The sequence below is a fragment of the Ochotona curzoniae genome, unplaced genomic scaffold (assembly GCF_017591425.1).
Source record: "Ochotona curzoniae isolate NIBS_2020 unplaced genomic scaffold, NIBS_Ocur_1.0 contig_2688, whole genome shotgun sequence".
NCBI classification, from domain to species: Eukaryota; Metazoa; Chordata; class Mammalia; order Lagomorpha; family Ochotonidae; genus Ochotona; species Ochotona curzoniae.
In genome coordinates this window covers 13,723,780-13,743,151 of record NW_024465553.1, presented here as the reverse complement: position 1 = coordinate 13,743,151, position 19,372 = coordinate 13,723,780, and the positions used below count along the sequence as shown (strand labels likewise).

At 38.8% G+C, this 19,372-nt stretch overlaps 1 protein-coding gene and 1 non-coding gene across 12 annotated transcripts in view; one reads left to right on the top strand and one right to left on the bottom strand.

Moving 5' to 3' along the window:
• Positions 1-19,372, top strand: part of NRXN3 (neurexin 3) — a 1,255,286-nt gene that overhangs the window by 1,125,991 nt on the left and 109,923 nt on the right. For 7 of the 11 annotated variants that reach the window (XM_040975215.1, XM_040975219.1, XM_040975218.1 and 4 more), the window contains 2 exons: positions 3,877-3,966; positions 8,778-9,085. In XM_040975215.1, coding sequence (XP_040831149.1) covers positions 3,877-3,966; positions 8,778-9,085 — 398 coding nt within the window. The remainder of the gene's footprint in view (positions 1-3,876; positions 3,967-8,777; positions 9,086-19,372) is intronic. The other 4 variants (XM_040975217.1, XM_040975221.1, XM_040975222.1 and 1 more) reach the window with 1 other exon arrangement.
• Positions 17,799-17,938, bottom strand: LOC121153290. The gene has a single exon (XR_005883375.1). It is a non-coding gene; the product is annotated as a small nucleolar RNA SNORA9 (small nucleolar RNA).

Here is a 19,372-nt window from a genome sequence, read left to right as displayed (position 1 = left end):
ATTAAGTGGCATGCCCAAGGTCATAGTGCTTCTACATGGTGAAGCCAGAGCTCTGTCACTTCTGTCACTATGCCCTGTGACCTTAACTTTCATGCGGTATTGATTATAGCCTTTAGGAAATCAATACACTTTCTCGTAAGTAAGATTTGTGTTTAGACAAATATATCTAGGAATAATGCTGTGTACTATTTTCTGTGTTATACAAGAGTTCTATCTCAGTTCTTCACTTAAAAGAATGTTCAGTCCTTTGGGGTGGTTAATAAGTCTCAAGTCTTCATCTAAAGTGGAGATTGATACATATTTGTTACCTCTTTAACAATCAGTATGCTTTCATGACCTAATTAATCTCTTTATTCACTTACAAAAGGTATTTCTTCTTGGCTCTTATCCTAGGTCTTATTTTTGCCTTCAGTGAACTCAGAAATGTAGGACAAGTGATGTCGTTGTGTATTAACTTTGGAGCTCTGTGTGTATGAACCAGTTGGGTCTTAGCAGTTTCACCCGAGTTGTCTATTCCTCATACTATTTTAATTCAGCAGTGCCTGTTGTATAAGTCTCCAGGAGTTGAAATATTTGATAATATATCCAATAGTTCCAATGAAAAGGACCATAGGAGGCCAATTGTATAAAAGTCAAAATTCCCCATAAAAATGGGTTGTATAAAGACAGTCACATACACATTTATTTTTAAGTAAAAATCAGACTATCCTTTTTTTCTAAATCATCTTTCATGTAAGTATCAGATCTATGTGAACAATTTTAGATCTGTTTATTTGAAGAACTATTCATGAAAATGCAGATCCCTTAGTGTGGTTAAGAATGGCCATCATCCCTCTTTTGATCTAATTAATAATGTGCATATGCCTCCCTTAATGACATCATGACATTACTATTCATAAAGCCATCTTTCTGAGCATAACATCACTTTCTGTTGAAGAACTGTTTTCACCCTTGGTTTAAATTTTCATACTGGTTGCTATGTGAAATGTACAATGATTGTCACTAAGGATTTAATAATAGCACCAATGAGTTTGATAAGGTTTGTTCAGCCTTCAGAGTAATTCTGTGTATGATTTCTTATATTTAGAAGATTGCTCTTCAGTTGGCATAGAAAATAGAGCTCGGTGAATGAGCGCATTCTCATGCACATGTTTCTAAACAGTTCTGCCTAATGTTTGAGATAACTTAAAATTTAAAAAAAAAAAAAACCAGAATTTGAAAATAGACTAAGAATAATGTTAATGTGGCAATTTAAACCAGTTTGGTTTTCCACATCACCTTCTGTCTCTCACAGCTTTTAGCAGTCTACAACATCACTGTTCGCAATGTCAAATACTATCTGGTGTGGAAAACTTAAAAAAAAATTCTCTAAATGTCTTTAAAGCTGAGGTGGAGAAGAACAACTCCGTTGCTTCCGGAAGGGTCAGCATGGCTCTGCTATCCTCTCATCATATTGCTTGGTAGTTGTCCAACAGGGTTATCTCCTTCTCCAGACTATTCCACATCCCCAGCTAATTATCTATGGTAATTTCTATGGAAAAATGAGTGGGTCATATGTATGGGGATGCCCCTGAGGCCCAAGAGCCCCAAGTATTTGGAGGAAATGAACCAACGCAGCTTTTTAATTCCTCAATGTAGCGCATGTAGAATTCTGGCAATTTGAAGTCTCATTTTCTTGTGATCTTGCCCCACTGAGGTAGCTTTGTTTTCCATTGACTTCACTCATCTATTCCACAGTAAGTAGAATGTCCATAGGAGTGTCTAATAGTACAATTAATAATGACAGAAAAGACATGAAGTAATAGGACCTGTTCAAGGTGAATGTGTCACAACCCAATGACCATTTCTCAGTATTCTGTTGTGGTCAAAGCTTTAAAGGTGACATTGGCTGTGGTATCTCTTACCTGTAGAGAAACGGTTAAAAATTAGAGGTGTTGGTTCTTCCCAGAAAAACAAAAGCTCATTTTCTAGTGAAGCACCTGAGAATTCATCCAGTTATATTTTGGGTTAATAGAATTCTCACTACCCAGATCTACCAATGAAGTTCTTTATACTATATGCTAATTGGTAGCTGCTTTAACATGAATAACCAGCTTTGTTCATTCTGGCCTTATTGAAACACCAAGAAGTCAAATTTCTTTCCTATTATTTCTCCTTGCCTGTCCCCCTTCTTTATTGTTTCTGAAAAATTGGCATTTGGAGAAAAACTTTGAATTATGCACTGCAATCCTTAACTGTTAATTGTTTCTATTCAGTGCGTGATATCTTTTGAGAGGTTAACATGTTATGCTTTGTGTAAGCCAGATCTGGAGGATCTTATAATCTAGACTAGAATATCCCGAGATTGGTATTGTTGTTTTATATATAAATTCCTGGGTAGTCAGGATAATCAGCCTATTCTGAGAATAAACATTTCACATAAGATGTGAACGGGGAACCTTGCAAATGTGCTTGAGTTTCATTGCTGTTTTCCATCTCCATGCCCTTCCCACAAAAGGCAGGTCCTTCTTTAGTCGCAGGTGGAGAATCCTGAGTCAGTAATAACTCCTAAATGCAGACAACCTTACAAGTAAATGCCATAGCGTGCCTCTCTTCACATGATCTGACACCATATTCAAACCCTGTATTCCTTATGACTTTCAATTTTTTTCTAAATCGTTTCCAAGCCGTCTGTTTTGATAGTTCTAGTTCATGTTTTTCATATTGGTAATTTACAGTGGAGTTCCCCATTCTGAATCAGGACTGTGAATCAAAAGCAGTGAGGTATTAATCACGACTTTCCACTAAGTCCATGAAAGGTCGGTTGATGAGATAGAACAGTCCCCAAAGCATCGGTTCGTTATTTTTTTTATTTGAAGCCAATTCATTAGGGGCATATCTCTACAACATTACTTCCTAACTCTGTTCTAATTAGAGAAACTATCCAGGAGTGGTTATAACAGTTATGGTGGGAAGAGGGAGGCATGTTAGCAGTTAAAAACATTCTATTTGAGCCTGGAAACTAACGAGATATTTCATGCTTTGAAGAAATATCCCTAACAGACTTGATATAGGTAGACTTGTTGAAGATGGGTGATCTATAGATACAAGAGAGGGACTTAGGTAAATATTCAAAGTCAGCATCTCTTAGAAGCGATAACAATACAAAAATGCTACATCCCTATATAACTGCCTTTATTTCTAGATATTTTCCTTGAGATTCCCTTTTGTTAACTTAAAGAGAAGGTTAGAGGAAAAATAAAAAAGATCTAAAGGGCCCACTGTAGTGTGCTACCTGTTTAACACAGGTGATGAAATGCCAGGCCCACCTTAGTGTAAAAAGAAGTATCTTTCAGTCCTCAAAGCTGAGATTTTTTTCACTTTTTTTCTGCCAGAAACTATAAATGTTAGAAAAAATATGAGAAGAAAAATAAAAGTTAGATCATGATCCCATATTCCTGATGAAAATATAGTGGAGTAAAAACGGAGTGTACAGGCAAATGAGGAGTTTGTGGGGGGGAGCTAATCCATGTGAAACTAATCCAGCAAGTGAGTTACTCTGAGGTCTAGAGGATCCCTGTTTCCACTTGGCCCAGTTAAGGTGTAATTGGAATAAGCTGAGCCCTGAGGGGAAACCTGTAAGTGATCAAACCTGCCACTGATTGGTAACCCATGTTGCCTTGCTAAAACGTGAGGAGCGCTGCATCGCTGAGACCACGGCGTCGGCGTCGCAGAGCCAGCCGTTTCGGCCAAGAGTGAGTTCACCTCCACCTCTACTAAAGATAAATTGATATCTAGTTCTAAAATCTTCATAAAACAAATTAAAAACCTAGGATGTTTTTGGATGACATATTGACTTTTCAGATTGTTCTTTAAGCTGTTTTTTAAACTTTAAAGGCAACACTGATAATGAACGCTTCCAAATGGTAAAACAGAAAATCCCCTTCAAATATAACCGACCAGTAGAGGAGTGGCTGCAAGAAAAAGGTAACCGTCGTTAAAACTTTCATTTTAAAATCATTGGATTCTAAACCCTCATTTTTAAAGCTTGCAGATAAATGTTCCTTAAATGATAATCGCCTGCTGCATAAATGACTGTTTTAATTTTCATTATAATTTGTGTCAGCTTCCACTTGCCATATGTTGATAAATCATGCTATAATACATTGCCATTAAAATATAGTTAAAGGGACTAACATCTAGCCTGCTCTCAATGTGACAACTACAAACAAGAAATTCCAGGGACCTCTAAAAAAGAAATGTATTATGGCAACTTAACCACTGCATGACACGATTTGTTAATCTGTTTTGAATTACCTCTTACACCAAAGCTTTCTAAGAAAATTTCAAAAATTTTTAAAACTTGTATCTTCTGAGGCTGTTTTGGCTTATAGCATGTAGTGTGACTAACAAGAGAAAAATCATAGATTTACTTTTGTAACTTAAACTGCTTAAAATGAGTGTTATAAAGGGAGCAATCTATTTTTTTTTTAACATTTGTTGTGTAACAAAGAAACATGATGAATTTTGACTTTAAATTTAAACCTAAAGAGGCAAAAGCATTGTGTAAGATACTGTGTTGTAGTTGCAACCAAAGCTAAAACGAAACAACTTCACACTTTGGTTGTTTGACACCTGTGTGTCTTTGATATTTTTCATGCACCCAGTGTGTTCCTGGTTAAGACAGTTAGTTGGAGCGAGAGAGGCTCGTGAAAAACAAAGCAGTTTTTGATTGGCTGGAGAAAACAGCCACTCTTTACCAAAAAGGGCAACAGCTGTGACTGATGTTGGCGTTTTCTGTGTGACTTCTGTTTCTACAAAGATAAGCTGTTGTTTTTCAATGGAGAACCTTCTCTCTGAAACGACTCGCGTTCTGCTGTTTCTTGAGCTCCTCTTGAGTCACTCTGTCTCGAGAACATGTGTGAGCTCTTGGCATTTGTAGGTAGCTGCGTTATCTAACTGAGTCCATCACACGGTATACAGCTTAGTAACAAGATACCCCTACTGCTTTTAAGACTGTAAGATCCTACAACACAGAGCACTGTCAGTGAGTCTTAACTGTTGGCTCTATTTTCAATATAAGCGATCTAATTTAAAATAAATTAAGAATAACTCTAAACAGCAAATAATTGTGTGTCGTAATCATCATCTCTTAAAGTCCCTTTAACATTAAAGACAATGATTGTGTCACTTTTAAAAAGGAGAAGGCAAACAGATGCATGTCTGAGTCTCATGTGCCTGAGAGAACTTTTTTGTTTCTTTCAATTTTATGTTAATAATATTTTCTTTTCTTCCATTGCCTTTTGAAGTATAAGTTCAATAGCATGCCAGGCATTTTTGTTTGTAGAAACCATTATAAAGCTATTAGTAGGTTTTAGTTTTCCTTATGATAGCATCATTACTACTTGGCTTTCCAATGGGAAGATGCTTTAAAAATACACAAGCTGATGGGTCGGGGTGGTTGGGTGGAAGGGAGGCATTTTAATTTCTTAATGAAATATTTGTTTATATATGAATATAATGTTGACATTATTTTTAAACTCTACACTATTGCCATTGTGAATACTTTTTGTAATTTGGATGAGCAACATCAATTTGTCCTATTGCCTTACCTCTTCCTCTGCCTAGCTAAGTTTCCCTTCAAATGGAACAGTGCTGATACTGATATTGAGGCACTTGGGAAAGCAGTGAGCGCAAAGGGTTAAGACAGAACAATTAAATGCCTCAGGAAGGGAAGCACAGGTGCCCTGTGGGGTTATTTTTGCTGCTGGGGAAGAGTGCCGAGTCATGGCTTCCCTGACTCTGCTTTCTGGCTCTTTCTACCATTGTCTGAATTTCTGACCTTAAACAATCCACTTAACCTCTTTGTAGCTCAGATTTCCCCTCTGATGAGAAAGGAAAGAATACTGTCTCTGCCCTCAGGAAGATATGAGGCTTAATTAGTTTTTGTGCAGCACTGACTTGAGACTTTGAGAGTGAATTTAAGCAGTATGTGAATTTGATATACAAATAAGAAAACCATTGATGACTTCTAAGAAGGTGGGCACCTAAAACAAAATCAAAAGGAAACTGCTACAATTCCTACAGCAGTGTTATCGCCACATGTGGTATTGTGGATGACAGATCAGCTCTTAGATTCTACTGTACACACATATGTATAGGTATGTTGATCACTTGTTGGCCATGAGAAGGGAGAATAATGAGATATGGGACTGATTCTGAGAGGTGTTAGGCAAATGACTCTCTCTCCCCAGTTTTTGCCTCTCCCATTTAAACACCAAGGCCTGTCTAGCCAGGAGCAGTTCATCAGCTCCAGGACAAAACAGAAGAGGTGGGCATATTCCTCTGTGCCTTTATGAGCTGCTGACGGACCCAACATCAGAGGGCTAAGAGAGCTTTCTGAAAGGGAAGAAAGGCAGATTGAGCTAGGGAGAGATCACAAACAAAAATCAAGTTGAAATGTAAATAAATCCTTCCCGTTCTTACGCAAATTTTGTCTTGTTCGCAAGAAATGATTAATTATATCTCTGGAAATGGATGACCAGGAGTTGGGTACTTGGCACATTCAAAAAGTTCACATGGAATGGAAATAAAGGGAAAATGTATTCTGTTGCCAAGAAATTTTGAAATAATTCCAACTTTTTTATAATCCATATTTCCCATGAGTTTTTTTTTTTTTCTTTGCATGAACCCTGAGATATCCCAGGGAAAAATGCCAGGCTGCTACAGAGAGGTGTTGGTCTTAAGCAAACATCATCATCTCCTGCCAGGGTCATGTAGCTTTATATTTCAATTCTATGCATCAATAGAGAAATGTTTTCACTAGGAAAATAAGATGAGAACCATTATAAATATCGTCCTGTATTACTGTAATCAAAAATCATTAACTGTTCAGATTAATCACCTATTAACTGAGCACGAGTTCTGGATTACATACAAATAAATGGGTAAATATTATATTTGATCAACCAGGAGTTGTTGCATGATATGACATTTTGACATTGAGGCTGCCTGGTGCAACAGATTGTATTGTTAATCTAAATATTTACTGTTAGGAAATTTATTCTAGTTCCATCTGGTAGGCAGATTTCTCCATTTCTTCTACTTCCCTTTCTTCCATATATTGAGAAAGTATTCCACACGATATACAGAAATTCAAGGATAGCTAAACACTCTGTATCTCTGAAGGCAAGGTAATGCTAGTATTACTAGCACAACCATCACAAAACACTTCTGTTTGTGTTAGAAAATACAAAATAAGAACTGTAGTGTGTTAAACAAAAAAACACCTTCAGGTAAAAGTAGAAGGTATTCTTTACAGTGAGGTATAGCAAACATAATATGTAATTAGATGAAAAAGTACAGTTTTTTTTTTTAAGTAAAGAAAGATTCGCAAGCTATGTATTTTATTCCATTAATAATTTTTTCCATATGGAAGAGCAAAAGGCAGAGAGATAGCATGAGAGAAGCCCTTAGCATATTTCCTTATGATCAGTGATGGGTTTTTAAGCGTTTCTAGGGATTTTGTTAGAAATATTCAATGCTTGGGACTGACTTTCACAGCTAGAAAGAGTGGGAGATACTAAAATCCCACTGGTCTAAACTCCATAATGTTACTATTTCCTTCCGACAGTTTTCTGTACAACTAGTTGCAGCAGTTTCTTTATAAATACCCATTCTTGTGTTAAAAATTCATGAACTCAGGGCCTGGCATGGTAGCCTAATGGCTAAAGCTCTCACTTTGAATGTGCAGGGATCCCATATGGTCACTGGTTCTAATCCCAGGAGCCCTGTTTCCCATCCAGCTCCCTGCTTGTGGCCTAGGAAAGCAGTCTAGTAGGGCCCAAAGCCTTGGGACCTGCACCTATGTGGGAGAACTGGAAAAAGTTCCTGACTCCTAGCTTCAGATCAGCTAGACTCTGGCCATTGCAGCCACTTGGGCAGTATATCACAGATGGAAGATCTTCCTCTCTGTTTTTGCTCCTTTTTGTAGATCTTCCTTTCCAATATAAATAAATAAATCTTAAATTAAAAAAAAATATTGACTGTCATCTTTCTCTCCCTAACTGGCCAGGAACAAGATCAATGCACATTTATTTGCAAAGATTTAGTTATGTGACCATAACCCACTATGCCATAGAAATAAATATAATAGTGTATTTGTAATGATATTGTTATACAATAATACTGAGAGTATCAGTTGTTATGAAGACTCGTAGAAAATTATGTGTTTTCTTTTAACTTGAATATTCATTTTTTATAAATAGGCAATGAATTCAAGACACTAAAGTTTCATCATGTTAGCTAACTTATTATAACAATAAGACCTACTTTTTTTTAAAAAAAAAATCAATGTTGTGAGTCACCTTACTGGTTTTGTTTGCTATATATAATTCTTTTTAGTCATCATTATGCTAACTTGTAGCTTTAAAAAAATCAGTGCAATAGTCATCTATGATTTATTCTAGTGATCGCCTAATTTGGGTGTTCCTCTGTCTATAGTTATATATCTAAGAGGACTATAATATCTTTTACCATTAAAGCATATTCCATCATCCACAGAGTTAAAGGAAAAGTAGAAACTTTGTCCACCTTATCGAGAGCTTTCAGCTAGGCATTGGAAGAGATAAGTGTAGTGTAATATTATTTGCCAATGGCTGTATTGGGTTTTTGTGATCCATTCTTCTGTCCTACATTGCTCAGGAAGCCTGTAATGATGCCTGGTTTCACTGAGACCAGGTAAGGAAAATAGGAATAATGTATGGGAATAATAATATTTCCTCCACCCAACCCACTAGGCCGGCAGTTAACCATCTTCAACACCCAGGCGCAAATAGCCATTGGTGGGAAGGACAAGGGACGTCTCTTCCAAGGCCAGCTCTCTGGGCTCTATTATGATGGTCTGAAAGTACTGAACATGGCAGCTGAGAACAACCCAAATATTAAAATCAATGGAAGTGTCCGGCTGGTGGGAGAAGTCCCATCAATCTTGGGAACAACACAGACAACCTCGATGCCACCAGAAATGTCTACCACTGTCATGGAAACCACCACTACAATGGCTACTACCACAACCCGCAAGAACCGTTCTACTGCCAGCATTCAGGTAAGCCTTTGACTGAATACTATTTGCTTCTTTATTTTTCCTTTGAAATATTGCTGTTATGGCCAGTGATGTATGTAGCTAAAGAGTTTGAATCACTGTAGGATGCTCACAGAAATAAGCCTTGGTAGAGAGAAATTAAGTCATTGGCAAAGAAGTTGTAAAAGTCTTATGACATCCAAGGTTATAATTTCTACAATATTTGTCACTGAAATGGTAATGCTGTTATTCAGAAAGAGCAATGAACTACAGTTTCACATGAAATACACCCTCCTCTCGTTATATTTTTCAAATAGAAGAAATAAAAGGGAAAGAAAAAAATGTGTTATTATACACAAGATTATATCCAGCTTCAGTCCTATTCATGTCCTCCAGATGGCTTTGCTAGATGAACTGTTCATTATTGAAGTGCTGGGCACCTTCAAATCAAGGGCAGTTAGAGCTAAAAGTTCAACTAATCCTTGTAAAATGTAGCCTTCGCATTTACCATTAAGTTTTGATTAACCACTTGTCATTTTTGGCTCATTTTTTCCCTTTGTATTTGACCAGGATACTAATTACATTAGAAAATCTGAAGGTTTAAATTTAGCTAGGCAGGAAGTTCTTAGTTTTGTGGTAAGCTTGCTGTTTCTCTACTTGAAAGTAATTATATCCAAGCTCAGACTTAATACTTAGCCAGTTCCCTTGGCATTTCATAAATCTAGTTAGTAGGGGTAAGAGGTTAATCGAGTTATTAGCCTTAAATGCTCTGGCATAAAATAAGACATTCCAATTGCTTGTGGGGAAATTACCCCTAGCCTAGTTACTGTTTGGAGAAAATCCTGGACATCAGTACTTGTCCCTCCTGCTTCTCGGTCGTAAGGTATTATCCATGAGCCCAATTCCGTCTTTGACATCACCATCCATTGACTCCAATGGCCGCTGGAAATTTAAAGTCAATAACCAATTAAACCTTTCATGTATTGCCATTTTTCTGAATTAAGTTTATGTGAGTTCGGTAGAGGCAAATCTGTTGTCTTTTACTTTTTCCTTGAGTATAAATACATAGACAGCTCCCTACATGCCTTCATAGTCACAATTTGAAACTATATGCACTCATGATGCTATCAGCCCAATTTTATGTGTTTTCAAAACGAAGATTCTGTCTCGCATAACATTCTTAAAGTCACTCCGTGCATTCCTACGCACATGTTCAATAGGGGAAGAAAAAAAATAGCTCCTTTCTCCTGGTATTAAAGCAATAATTCCTGACACTTCACTCTACTCACTGAAAAGAAGATAAAAGGCAATATATGTTTCTATTATGAGTCTCTGTAGCTCAAGAGCAGATCTGTTGATTGTTGGTGAAAGGATGGTTCTGTTTGCACAGGTCTTGGCAGACTGGTTTTGTTTCTGTCAGAATATATTCTGTTAACTCTGTGGGAAGCAGAGGAACAAATGGCTTTTCTCCATTATAATGGCTGATCCTGAGGTCCTTTTGAAGACCAAATTTTCAGTGACTGGAAGAGGATTTAGTGGTGCCCAGGGATTTGGGGGATAAGGAGTGGTACTGGTCTGTTTCTGGCTTTCTCTTCAGCAACACAAATGTAGATGGGAACAAATTGGATGAGTTGCTAAACTGTACAAACCACTGCAGGACTTCAGGGGAAGAATTCAGTACACAAGTCTTGCTAGTGACTTGATTCTGAATGTCAGCGGCATTGTGGAGGAGGAAGACATCTGAGAATGGCCTCTGAAATGGCTTCCCTGGCATATGTGTTTCTTTCCCGTTGATTCCGTCAATAAGTGGATTATGCCTACATGTCTTTCCCTTTACATCTACAGCGGCTATTCAAACATCTGTGCACACCCTTGTGTTTAAGAGTATATCAGTACATATTCTAGCAGGGTTAATCAAACCGATATGAAAAATAACAAAGTAGTACCTACATGTAAAATAAATAAGTAAAAACAGAGAGAGAGAACGTGCGAGCCATTTTGTTCCAAATGGTTTTGGACTTCTTGTTTTATTTGAAAGACAAAGAATGAAAGAGGGACAGAGATCTTATTCTGTCATTCCCTCCCCAAATTATCAATATCCAGGGTGGAGCCAAGCCCAAGTGAAGCACTGAGAACTCTGTGTGGATCTCCCCAAAGATGGCAGGGACGCATCTACTTGCACCATCACTGGCTGCCTCCCAGGGTGCACACCAGAAGGAAAATGTAGTGAGGATTAGGAACAGGACTCAAAGCATAAACATGTTAATGTGGCATACAAGTATCTCAGGTGGTATGCTATGTATTGTACCAAACATCTCAGTCTTGGACCCTTTTTTTTTTTCCTTACCAACTGGCTATGGAAAATCTGCACTGTATTCTGTGAAACCTCATCTCCAAGCTTACCATGATTTCAGGTACATTGCAAGCATCATCTGAAGCCTGTGTTAGAGCTAATATCCCACCAAGTCCTTGGATTATACCCAAAGTTTAGGATAATTTGTAGTGACTTTACATGGAAAAGAACACTATAGTAAACAATAATATTTCTGCATCTTCTAGCTAATGTTCTTCCCTGATTAGAACTTATTAAATATCTGATTGCTAGGAGATACCTCAGAAAGGAAATGAATTTCATATTCAATATTCCCATCATGTATTTTTTTCTTCTATGTATGAAATGAAAAATCCATTGGCTGCTTCTTCAGTCATATCCTAGGAAGGCATTATTTGAGCAGTTCATTTCTTATGGACCTTTGCTGATGTTGATTTCAGATCAAAGGAAAACAGTAAAACACATTGCCTGCATGGGTGCTTTTTGACTGTGTGTGAACGTGAACAAACAGTTTTTGAGTAATTCTCCAATGCCCTAGTCTCCTGGAAGTAATTGATGCTTTGATCTTTCTGATATTTCAATTTGCCACAGGTAAGATTTCAGAACTCCTTGAGAATGGCATGAACTATATTGAATTACAGCTGTGGTACCCAAGCTTCAAGTTTTGACCCTATTTTAAGATTGCCTCTAGGTACTGCTTGAACAACAAAATACTTGTTAAGATGTGCATTAAGGAAACAGGTAGATAAGTGATAATTCCAGATGAAACTCTGCCATATAGTTTGTGTTCAATAAGCATTTTTGGATCAATCAAAAAATGATTCAGACTTTTTTACTTGTAATCTCTTAGCAAGTGGAAGTAGCATAGTTTTCCCTCCAATTTGATCTGTGGGCTTTGGATGTTTTTCCCAATGGTAAAACTATAGGATAATGATTTAGCTTATGTGCTTGCATTCATACTTACTGCATTTAAAACTAGCTAATCTGCATGGCAGCTAAGGACAACTGGGAACTCTCTATATAAGTTCCAGGTAACTATTTCCATGAAACAAACTTTCCTACAATTTGAAGGCTAAAGACAACAAGTGTGTCATTAGAATTTAAAATTCCTCCAGTGAGAAATTTGGTCAAGTTTAGTGACGCAATTCCTCTGCCACACATTGCCTGAGATTATTCGCTAGCTACCCATAGATACCTTGTTGCTTGGAGGATTAACTAAGGAGACTTGCTCAGTTGATCTCCATATGGTCTCTCCCACAGACTTGTTGGATTCCTTTGAGGCCAAAGCTTCCAGAGAATATTTCAAGGGATGGGAAGTAGAGGGATTGCAAATTTCTATAGTCCTGGAGACTGATACTGTGTCTCTTCCAGCAAAATCTGAGAACTCAAAGGGCTTTCTCAATCAGGAGAGGAGATACAAACTTGATGTCTCAACAGAAGGAGCTTTATTTATTTGAACGTAACTTAAGTATATCTCACTGCAAAGAAAGGGGGGGCAGGGATGCAGAGTACTCACACTGCCTATAATACTAAATTATTGTAAAGATTTCTAGGAAAATATGAGTAGAATAGAAAGCAAGTATATTAGATAAAGTGAGATTTTCTATATTTTAACCCCTATTTTATCACTTCCAAAATATGGTGTTAAGAGAAGTGTGGTTTATCTCAGAAAATGAAGTTGCTTCTGTTGACAGTAGTAGTTCTAGTTCAGGGTATAAGAGGCTAGGAGGAGTTCAGAAGCAAGGATTTGGAGTAGGGTCACAGTAGAATTTAGAAGCTGAAATTTGTCCTGGACAAGCAAAGATTACTGTGCCCTCAGGAATAGACTTCTTTGATAGCTCTTTACTTTTCTTGAGTTTTCTCGTGCATTATTTTGGGTGTTATAAAGCAGAGGTTCCTGGCTCTCTTGAGTTAGCACTTTAAGGAGCACAAGACAGTTTGGTACTGTGATAGAGATTTAAGAATGGGTGTGTATTGTTGAGGGCAAGGAAAGCATTTGCTGTTACTTGTGGCTGAGATGAATATAAAGCTAGGTCTCGTAGATGTTATATGCTTTGTGAACAGAACAAATTGTCATTTGAATGTGAGAAACTAAGCTGTAAAACATTGGGGATGATCGCTTCCTGGTAAAGAGAGTCAAGTCCAGTGATGATATAAAGTGGATGGGATCTTGGGAATCCTGATACTGAGATTCTTGACCAGAAATTCTCCCAAATGGGAGAAGACCCAGAAGGTGGATGGGCGGGGGGATTGGATCCTTTCTGGATCTTACCGGTAGGGATGCTGTAGCAGTTACGTGGACACTTCCAATTGAACTGACTCCATTATCAATGGATGAATGTTAAGACACAGATAATGCCACTTCGAAAGTTCAACTCAGCCAGGACTCAAACTTGTTCCCTCATTCAGGACACAAAGAAAACATGAGAAACAGAAGTTTTACCACTTAGTTTCAGATGCTGCAACTAAAATGTTCCCACAAGAAAGGAGAAGGCCAAGAGGAAAATAGTTCCAAGAATAACATGCATTCTTCTAGCTCAGGCCTCCAGCCTCAGTTGCTATCAGCAAAGAAAGAGTTCAGTGTGTTCTGTAAAATTACAATTTGGAATTGCTTGTAAGCTATTAGCAAATACTTATTATGACCCACTTTTTCATTGCTGGATATTGGCAAAGTCACCTTGACATTGACCAGTATTTCTTGGCACCAGAAAATTGCCAAGATATCACAATGCTCCACCTGGGTAAGAACTCTCCTAGTGGATAGTAAAAATGAAAGACTTAGGAAGTTTGACCAATGTCATGCTTAAGGTCCAGGAGCTTGGCAGTCAGATCTCAACATTTTCAAATAATCCAGAAGGAAGACACAATTTTCAAGGTTGAAGAACTCATGCTTTTAGACTTTGAGTTTTAGGCTAGGAATTCTAAGAAGCATACTTGTCCCTGGGTACGAATGATTGCAAAATAAAGTCAAGTGTATGAACTGTCTGTTGGGGTAGAGACCAGTATTTTGAAGTGCCTTGAAGCAGGAATTTCTCACTTGTAATCCAGGCTTCTTTGAAAATGTAACTGTGTATCTTTGAGCCTCAGTTTCCTCCTCTGTACAGGTGGCCTAATTGTACCTTTATAATAGGCTTGTCAGGATTTAAGCACCCTATAAATGATCATTTAAGAGATTCACAATAGGAAACTATTTCCACCCCAGATAAGTTCTCAGAACTCACAGTTCACAGGACTGAGGTTTGTACATTTGAATAAGCACAAGCAAAACGATATGATTGACCCCCCTCCACCACACGTACACAAATCTGCACTGATCCAGGATCTCTTCAGAGTCTCAAGTGAATTGGAGCTCTGAATCCATTGGTCAAAAGACACCTCTCAAGCCCAGCACTGTAGCCTAGTGACTAAGGTCCTCACCTTGAATGCTCCAGGATTTGGAAGCCTGTTCTAATCCCGGTAGCCCTGCTTCCCATCCAGCTTTGGGCCTTGGAAAGCAACTGAGGATGGCCCAAAGCTTGGGAACCTGTACCAACATGGGAGATGCAGAAGACGCTCCTGGCTCCTGGCTGCGGATTGGCTCAGCTCCAGCCATTGAGGCCGCTTGGGGAGTGAATCACTGGGCAGATCTTCCTTTCTGTCTCTTCTCCTCTCTGTATATCTGACTTTGCAATAAAAATAAATAAATCTTTAAAAAAAAAAACACACTTCTCTGGGAGGGTCATTAATATTCTGGAATGGGAAGGGGTTGGGCTGAACAACAGCTTTAACACAGAATAATCGGTTAGGTTGAGGGGTATGAAATGACCATGATGTATGGAACATCGTGGAATGAGAGCAGTCTTATACAAGTCAAGCATATGTGACATGCGAATGTATGGCATGTTGCTATCAATGAAATTTTGGTGACAAAGCTGGATAGCCGTTATTTCCCTGAGGTTCTTCATTCAATAGAACTGCCTTGGATTGGGTTACAGGAAAGGCAGAACTTGAGCACAGTGCTGTGACAGGATGCAGATCATGCTGGATCAAGACTATTTTTGCTCACCCCAAGAAATCTCCGCTCTGGGCCCCTCCATTTCTTTTCCTTGCTGCTGCCTGTGTGGTGGAAGCGAGACCAGGAATCTACACATTTTCACTCCCTTGCTTTACCGCTAGACAGCGGAGCCTCCGGGGGAAGTTTATTTTTAGGAGTGGGGCTCAATATTGATTAACAGCCTTACATAATGTGTGGCTTCAGGGTTCGTTCCTTTCCTGCCAACACTCATAACTAGAGGAAGACGATGAAGATTTGTCAGTCTAATTAGACTTCAGCTGCCAGCCGAGAAATGTCTTCTCTCTTCTCCTTAGCCTCACACAGGTACTTTTCTCCTCTCAGAATAGTTTTTGGGGAAAGAAAACTGGACTCTAATTTACTTGTTGTCTGGTAAGACTCTCCTGTGACATTTTCTCTCTGGAATTACGTACTTCTCACAGAAAAAAAAAAAAGGCGGGGGAGGGGAATCTCAATGGGACTTTCACTCTCCGAGGCTTACATGTCCATAATACAAAATAAGCCATTGGAGGGGATGCAGTTATCTTTCGTTTGCTTTTCAGTACCTCAGTGTTAGCGGATCAGATTCTCTCCAAAACAATGTCTTGGCCCTGCAAGAGTCCTCTGAGAAGGTCCTGATGTCAGACAGGCTCCTAATTAGCAAGGTCCTTGGAGAAGCTGTGGAGACGCCCTGGTAGTCAGGCTGGGCTCGTCACAGGGATTTCCCAGAGAGCCACTGATAAATCGGTATTTCAGGCGTGTAAGCATCTGAGAGGCAAATAGTACCAGAGCTTGGCTACCTGCAAGTGGCAGTATTTTAATTTTCAACTCTTAAAATTTTTAAAATGTTAACCATTAACTCATTTTTTTAAAAAAGATTTTTGTTTATTCTTACTTGAAAGAAAGAAAAAGAGGCAAAGAATGTCTTCCCTCTGCTTGTTCACTGCCCATATGGCCACAACGGCCAGGGCTGGGCCAGTCCAGAGCCAAGGACTTCTTTTGGATCTCCGTCATGGGTGCAGGTTTCCAAGGCCTTGGGCCATCTTCCATTACCTTCCCAGGCCATAAGCAGAGGTCTGGATTGGAATGGAGCACTGGACAGGAACCAGCACCCATGTGGGATGCTGGGATGGCACAACAGTGCAGAAGATTAGCTTGCTGTCCTGGCTCCAACCATTTATGCTATTATAAAATGTTATGAACTTTAAAATGGACTTAAAGATATTCCTTTGTGTACCTTAGAAGATTTCAAAATTCAGTAATTGTTTAATGTGGCAGGTATGCCATGCTGTGTCTTTTCAGTCATTGTTATCTCTGCCAGAAAAAAAAAGTTTCCAGGTACTCAGTAAGCTCCCTCCTTTGTGTCAGCCCTGTCTGATCACAGAGCACCTGCCAGAGAACCTGCTGGTCACACTCTGTAAGACACCAGTCTCCATTGCCTCACTCCTGCTTTGCTTTTTGGTAGCAGTTATCACTACCTGACTTTAAATCACTTGTTTTTTTATTGTGCCTGTTCACTGGCATGTCAGTTCTGGAAGGACAAGACCTTTGTGTCAGGCACTATAGCAACTACAGTGCTTGATAAGATACTGAGTACAGAATACCACTTAGTATTGATCAAAAACTATGATAAGTAAAAACACTCCCTGGTACCTTTTGACCCAGTGTATTTACAGCGTGTAAGAACTGAATCTTTAGCCAAGAAAGGGACTCCTTGAGCTTCGCCCAGAGGGCTGGTCTTTCCTTGCCTCGTTACTGATTCATTGTCTTAAGAGGCAGAATCCCAAAGCCATCACTTTGTCTTCGCTGAGTAAGATTGTTCTTGTTGGCTTCTGGGCTTAATTTAGCTTTCCTTTGTACTTACATGTCAAGTCCTAGTTTAACAAAGGCTTGGAAAGAACACTCACTTTGGGAAATGGAACATCACCTACTATTCTGCTATGATGTCTTTTATTCCTTTCCCACGTAATTCTTACTTTTCCTAAAATGTCCTTCAAACATGGTCCAATGATAGTGTCATGCTGCATGATGTCTCTTAATTCATATGATGATAATTTGGCTTCAGGGTCTTTTACCTGAGTGTCACCTAGATTGCTTTCACAGATCTTGGGATACATAGAAGCTGGACTCCTTTCTAAACCTCCTATTTCCTAAAGCCCACGCTCTAATTTTTCTGTGATCACTTAATATATCTGGTGAACATCATTCATTCCCGGATATGACCTTATGATTCAGTTGTCTTCATAGTTGCCTCTTTTTTAGTCTTTTGAAAGAACACAGATGGAAGAAAGTATGACAAACCCTTAGATTGATGTCAGGAATGATGCTTATGGAGTTTATCACTCAAGTGGGACTCAAAATTTTTTTTCCTTATTAAGTTACTAAAAGTTCGATAACCTTGGTCTGGATGGGGCAGGGCAAGGCCTCAAACCATTTTAGAACTATTCCTGCAAGCTCTGTAGGAGCACATAGGGTTAGAGCAGATCCAAGCGTGCTGGGAAGATGTTGGTTGCAACAAACAAAAGTAAGTCTAACTTTAGCAAATGCTTTTCTGCAGGAATGGCCACTATTATCCACATTCAGGGTAGACACAGCTAGGAGGAAGCAGTGGGATGAAGGGAAGGTACATCGAATGGGATGTGATCATTGATGTCTCCAGGGAGCCCATTACAGGAAGCTGGTGTCAGGAAACAGCAAATCCCAAACCCAGCTATTGTGATACTGGGATGTGGCTGGGAATACCGTCTAATTCTCACTGGTCAAACTGGGCTGGCTTTTAATTTAATTTGGTTTGCTTTTCTTTTGAGAATTATTCATGAGTCCTCTCATACCACAATTACTTTCCTTGAGTGTCCATTTTTTTTCCCTCATCAAAGTAGTGTAAAATTGATTCTCCCATGTGTAATTTAACATGGATAGACACACATAAGGATGGTTTGGTGGAGGGACCAATGAACCAGAAGGAGAAAGAATAGGCAGTTAAAGAGAAGAGATTAGAGAAGATGTTGATATAAAACCGTGTGCCCATTTCGAGGACTAAATGATTATAATAGAGAAGCATGAGTATATACGAGATAATTAAATACAGTGCTTTTTTTTGCCTCTTTATTGCAAATTGTAAGAAGGGGATCCATAATAACTTTTAAGCAACAAACTACATGGATAACTAAATATCCCTTTGATCACTAAAAAATAAAGATTCCATTTAAAGCTGAGGTCTAAGTACTGGATTTGTTTTTCCTCTTCTGAAAATGCTTCCCTTTCTTTCCATTTATATGTGATGAACAAGTGATCGTTATCCAACCTTCAAGATGGATGTTTGCGTTTTGTCTTTGACAAGGCGGTAGAGAGGATGAGGTGTGCTTTCATGCCTTGCTGCTGCAGGTTTAAATGACTGTAAGAATTAGAAGCACACGGAGGATATTATGACAGCCTTGCCGTTTGAAACCTTGTAATTAATGCCTGGGATTGTCTTGCAAGCTAGTTCTGTAGCTAAGTGAAGAATGTAAGAATCTCCTTGATTTTCTCATCATCCTGGGAAGAGAAGGTTGGGGAAATGAATGCATGTCATGTCTGTGGTGATGCAAAATGATTGGGGGAATTACCTGTTGGAAAGTTGATTGACTTGTGTATAAAATGGCATCTCATCTATCGTACTACATCTGAGTGTGTGTGTGTGTGTGTGTGAGAGAGAGAGAGAGAGAGAGAGAGAGAAAGAGATGGACAGAAAGGTTAATCTGTTTCCCTGCATATCAGAAATGGCGATCCTTACACTGAAGTACAGATCACAAGTGATTGTATAAAGCACAGATTCTCATTCAAGTCTTGGGTGGTACCTGATAAAGTGCACTGCTGATTCACTTCCCCAATACCATCAGCCTCCAGAGCAGGGCTGGGTAGACGTCTGAAGCTAAAACACAGTTTAGGTTTTCCGTGTGTAATAGGGACC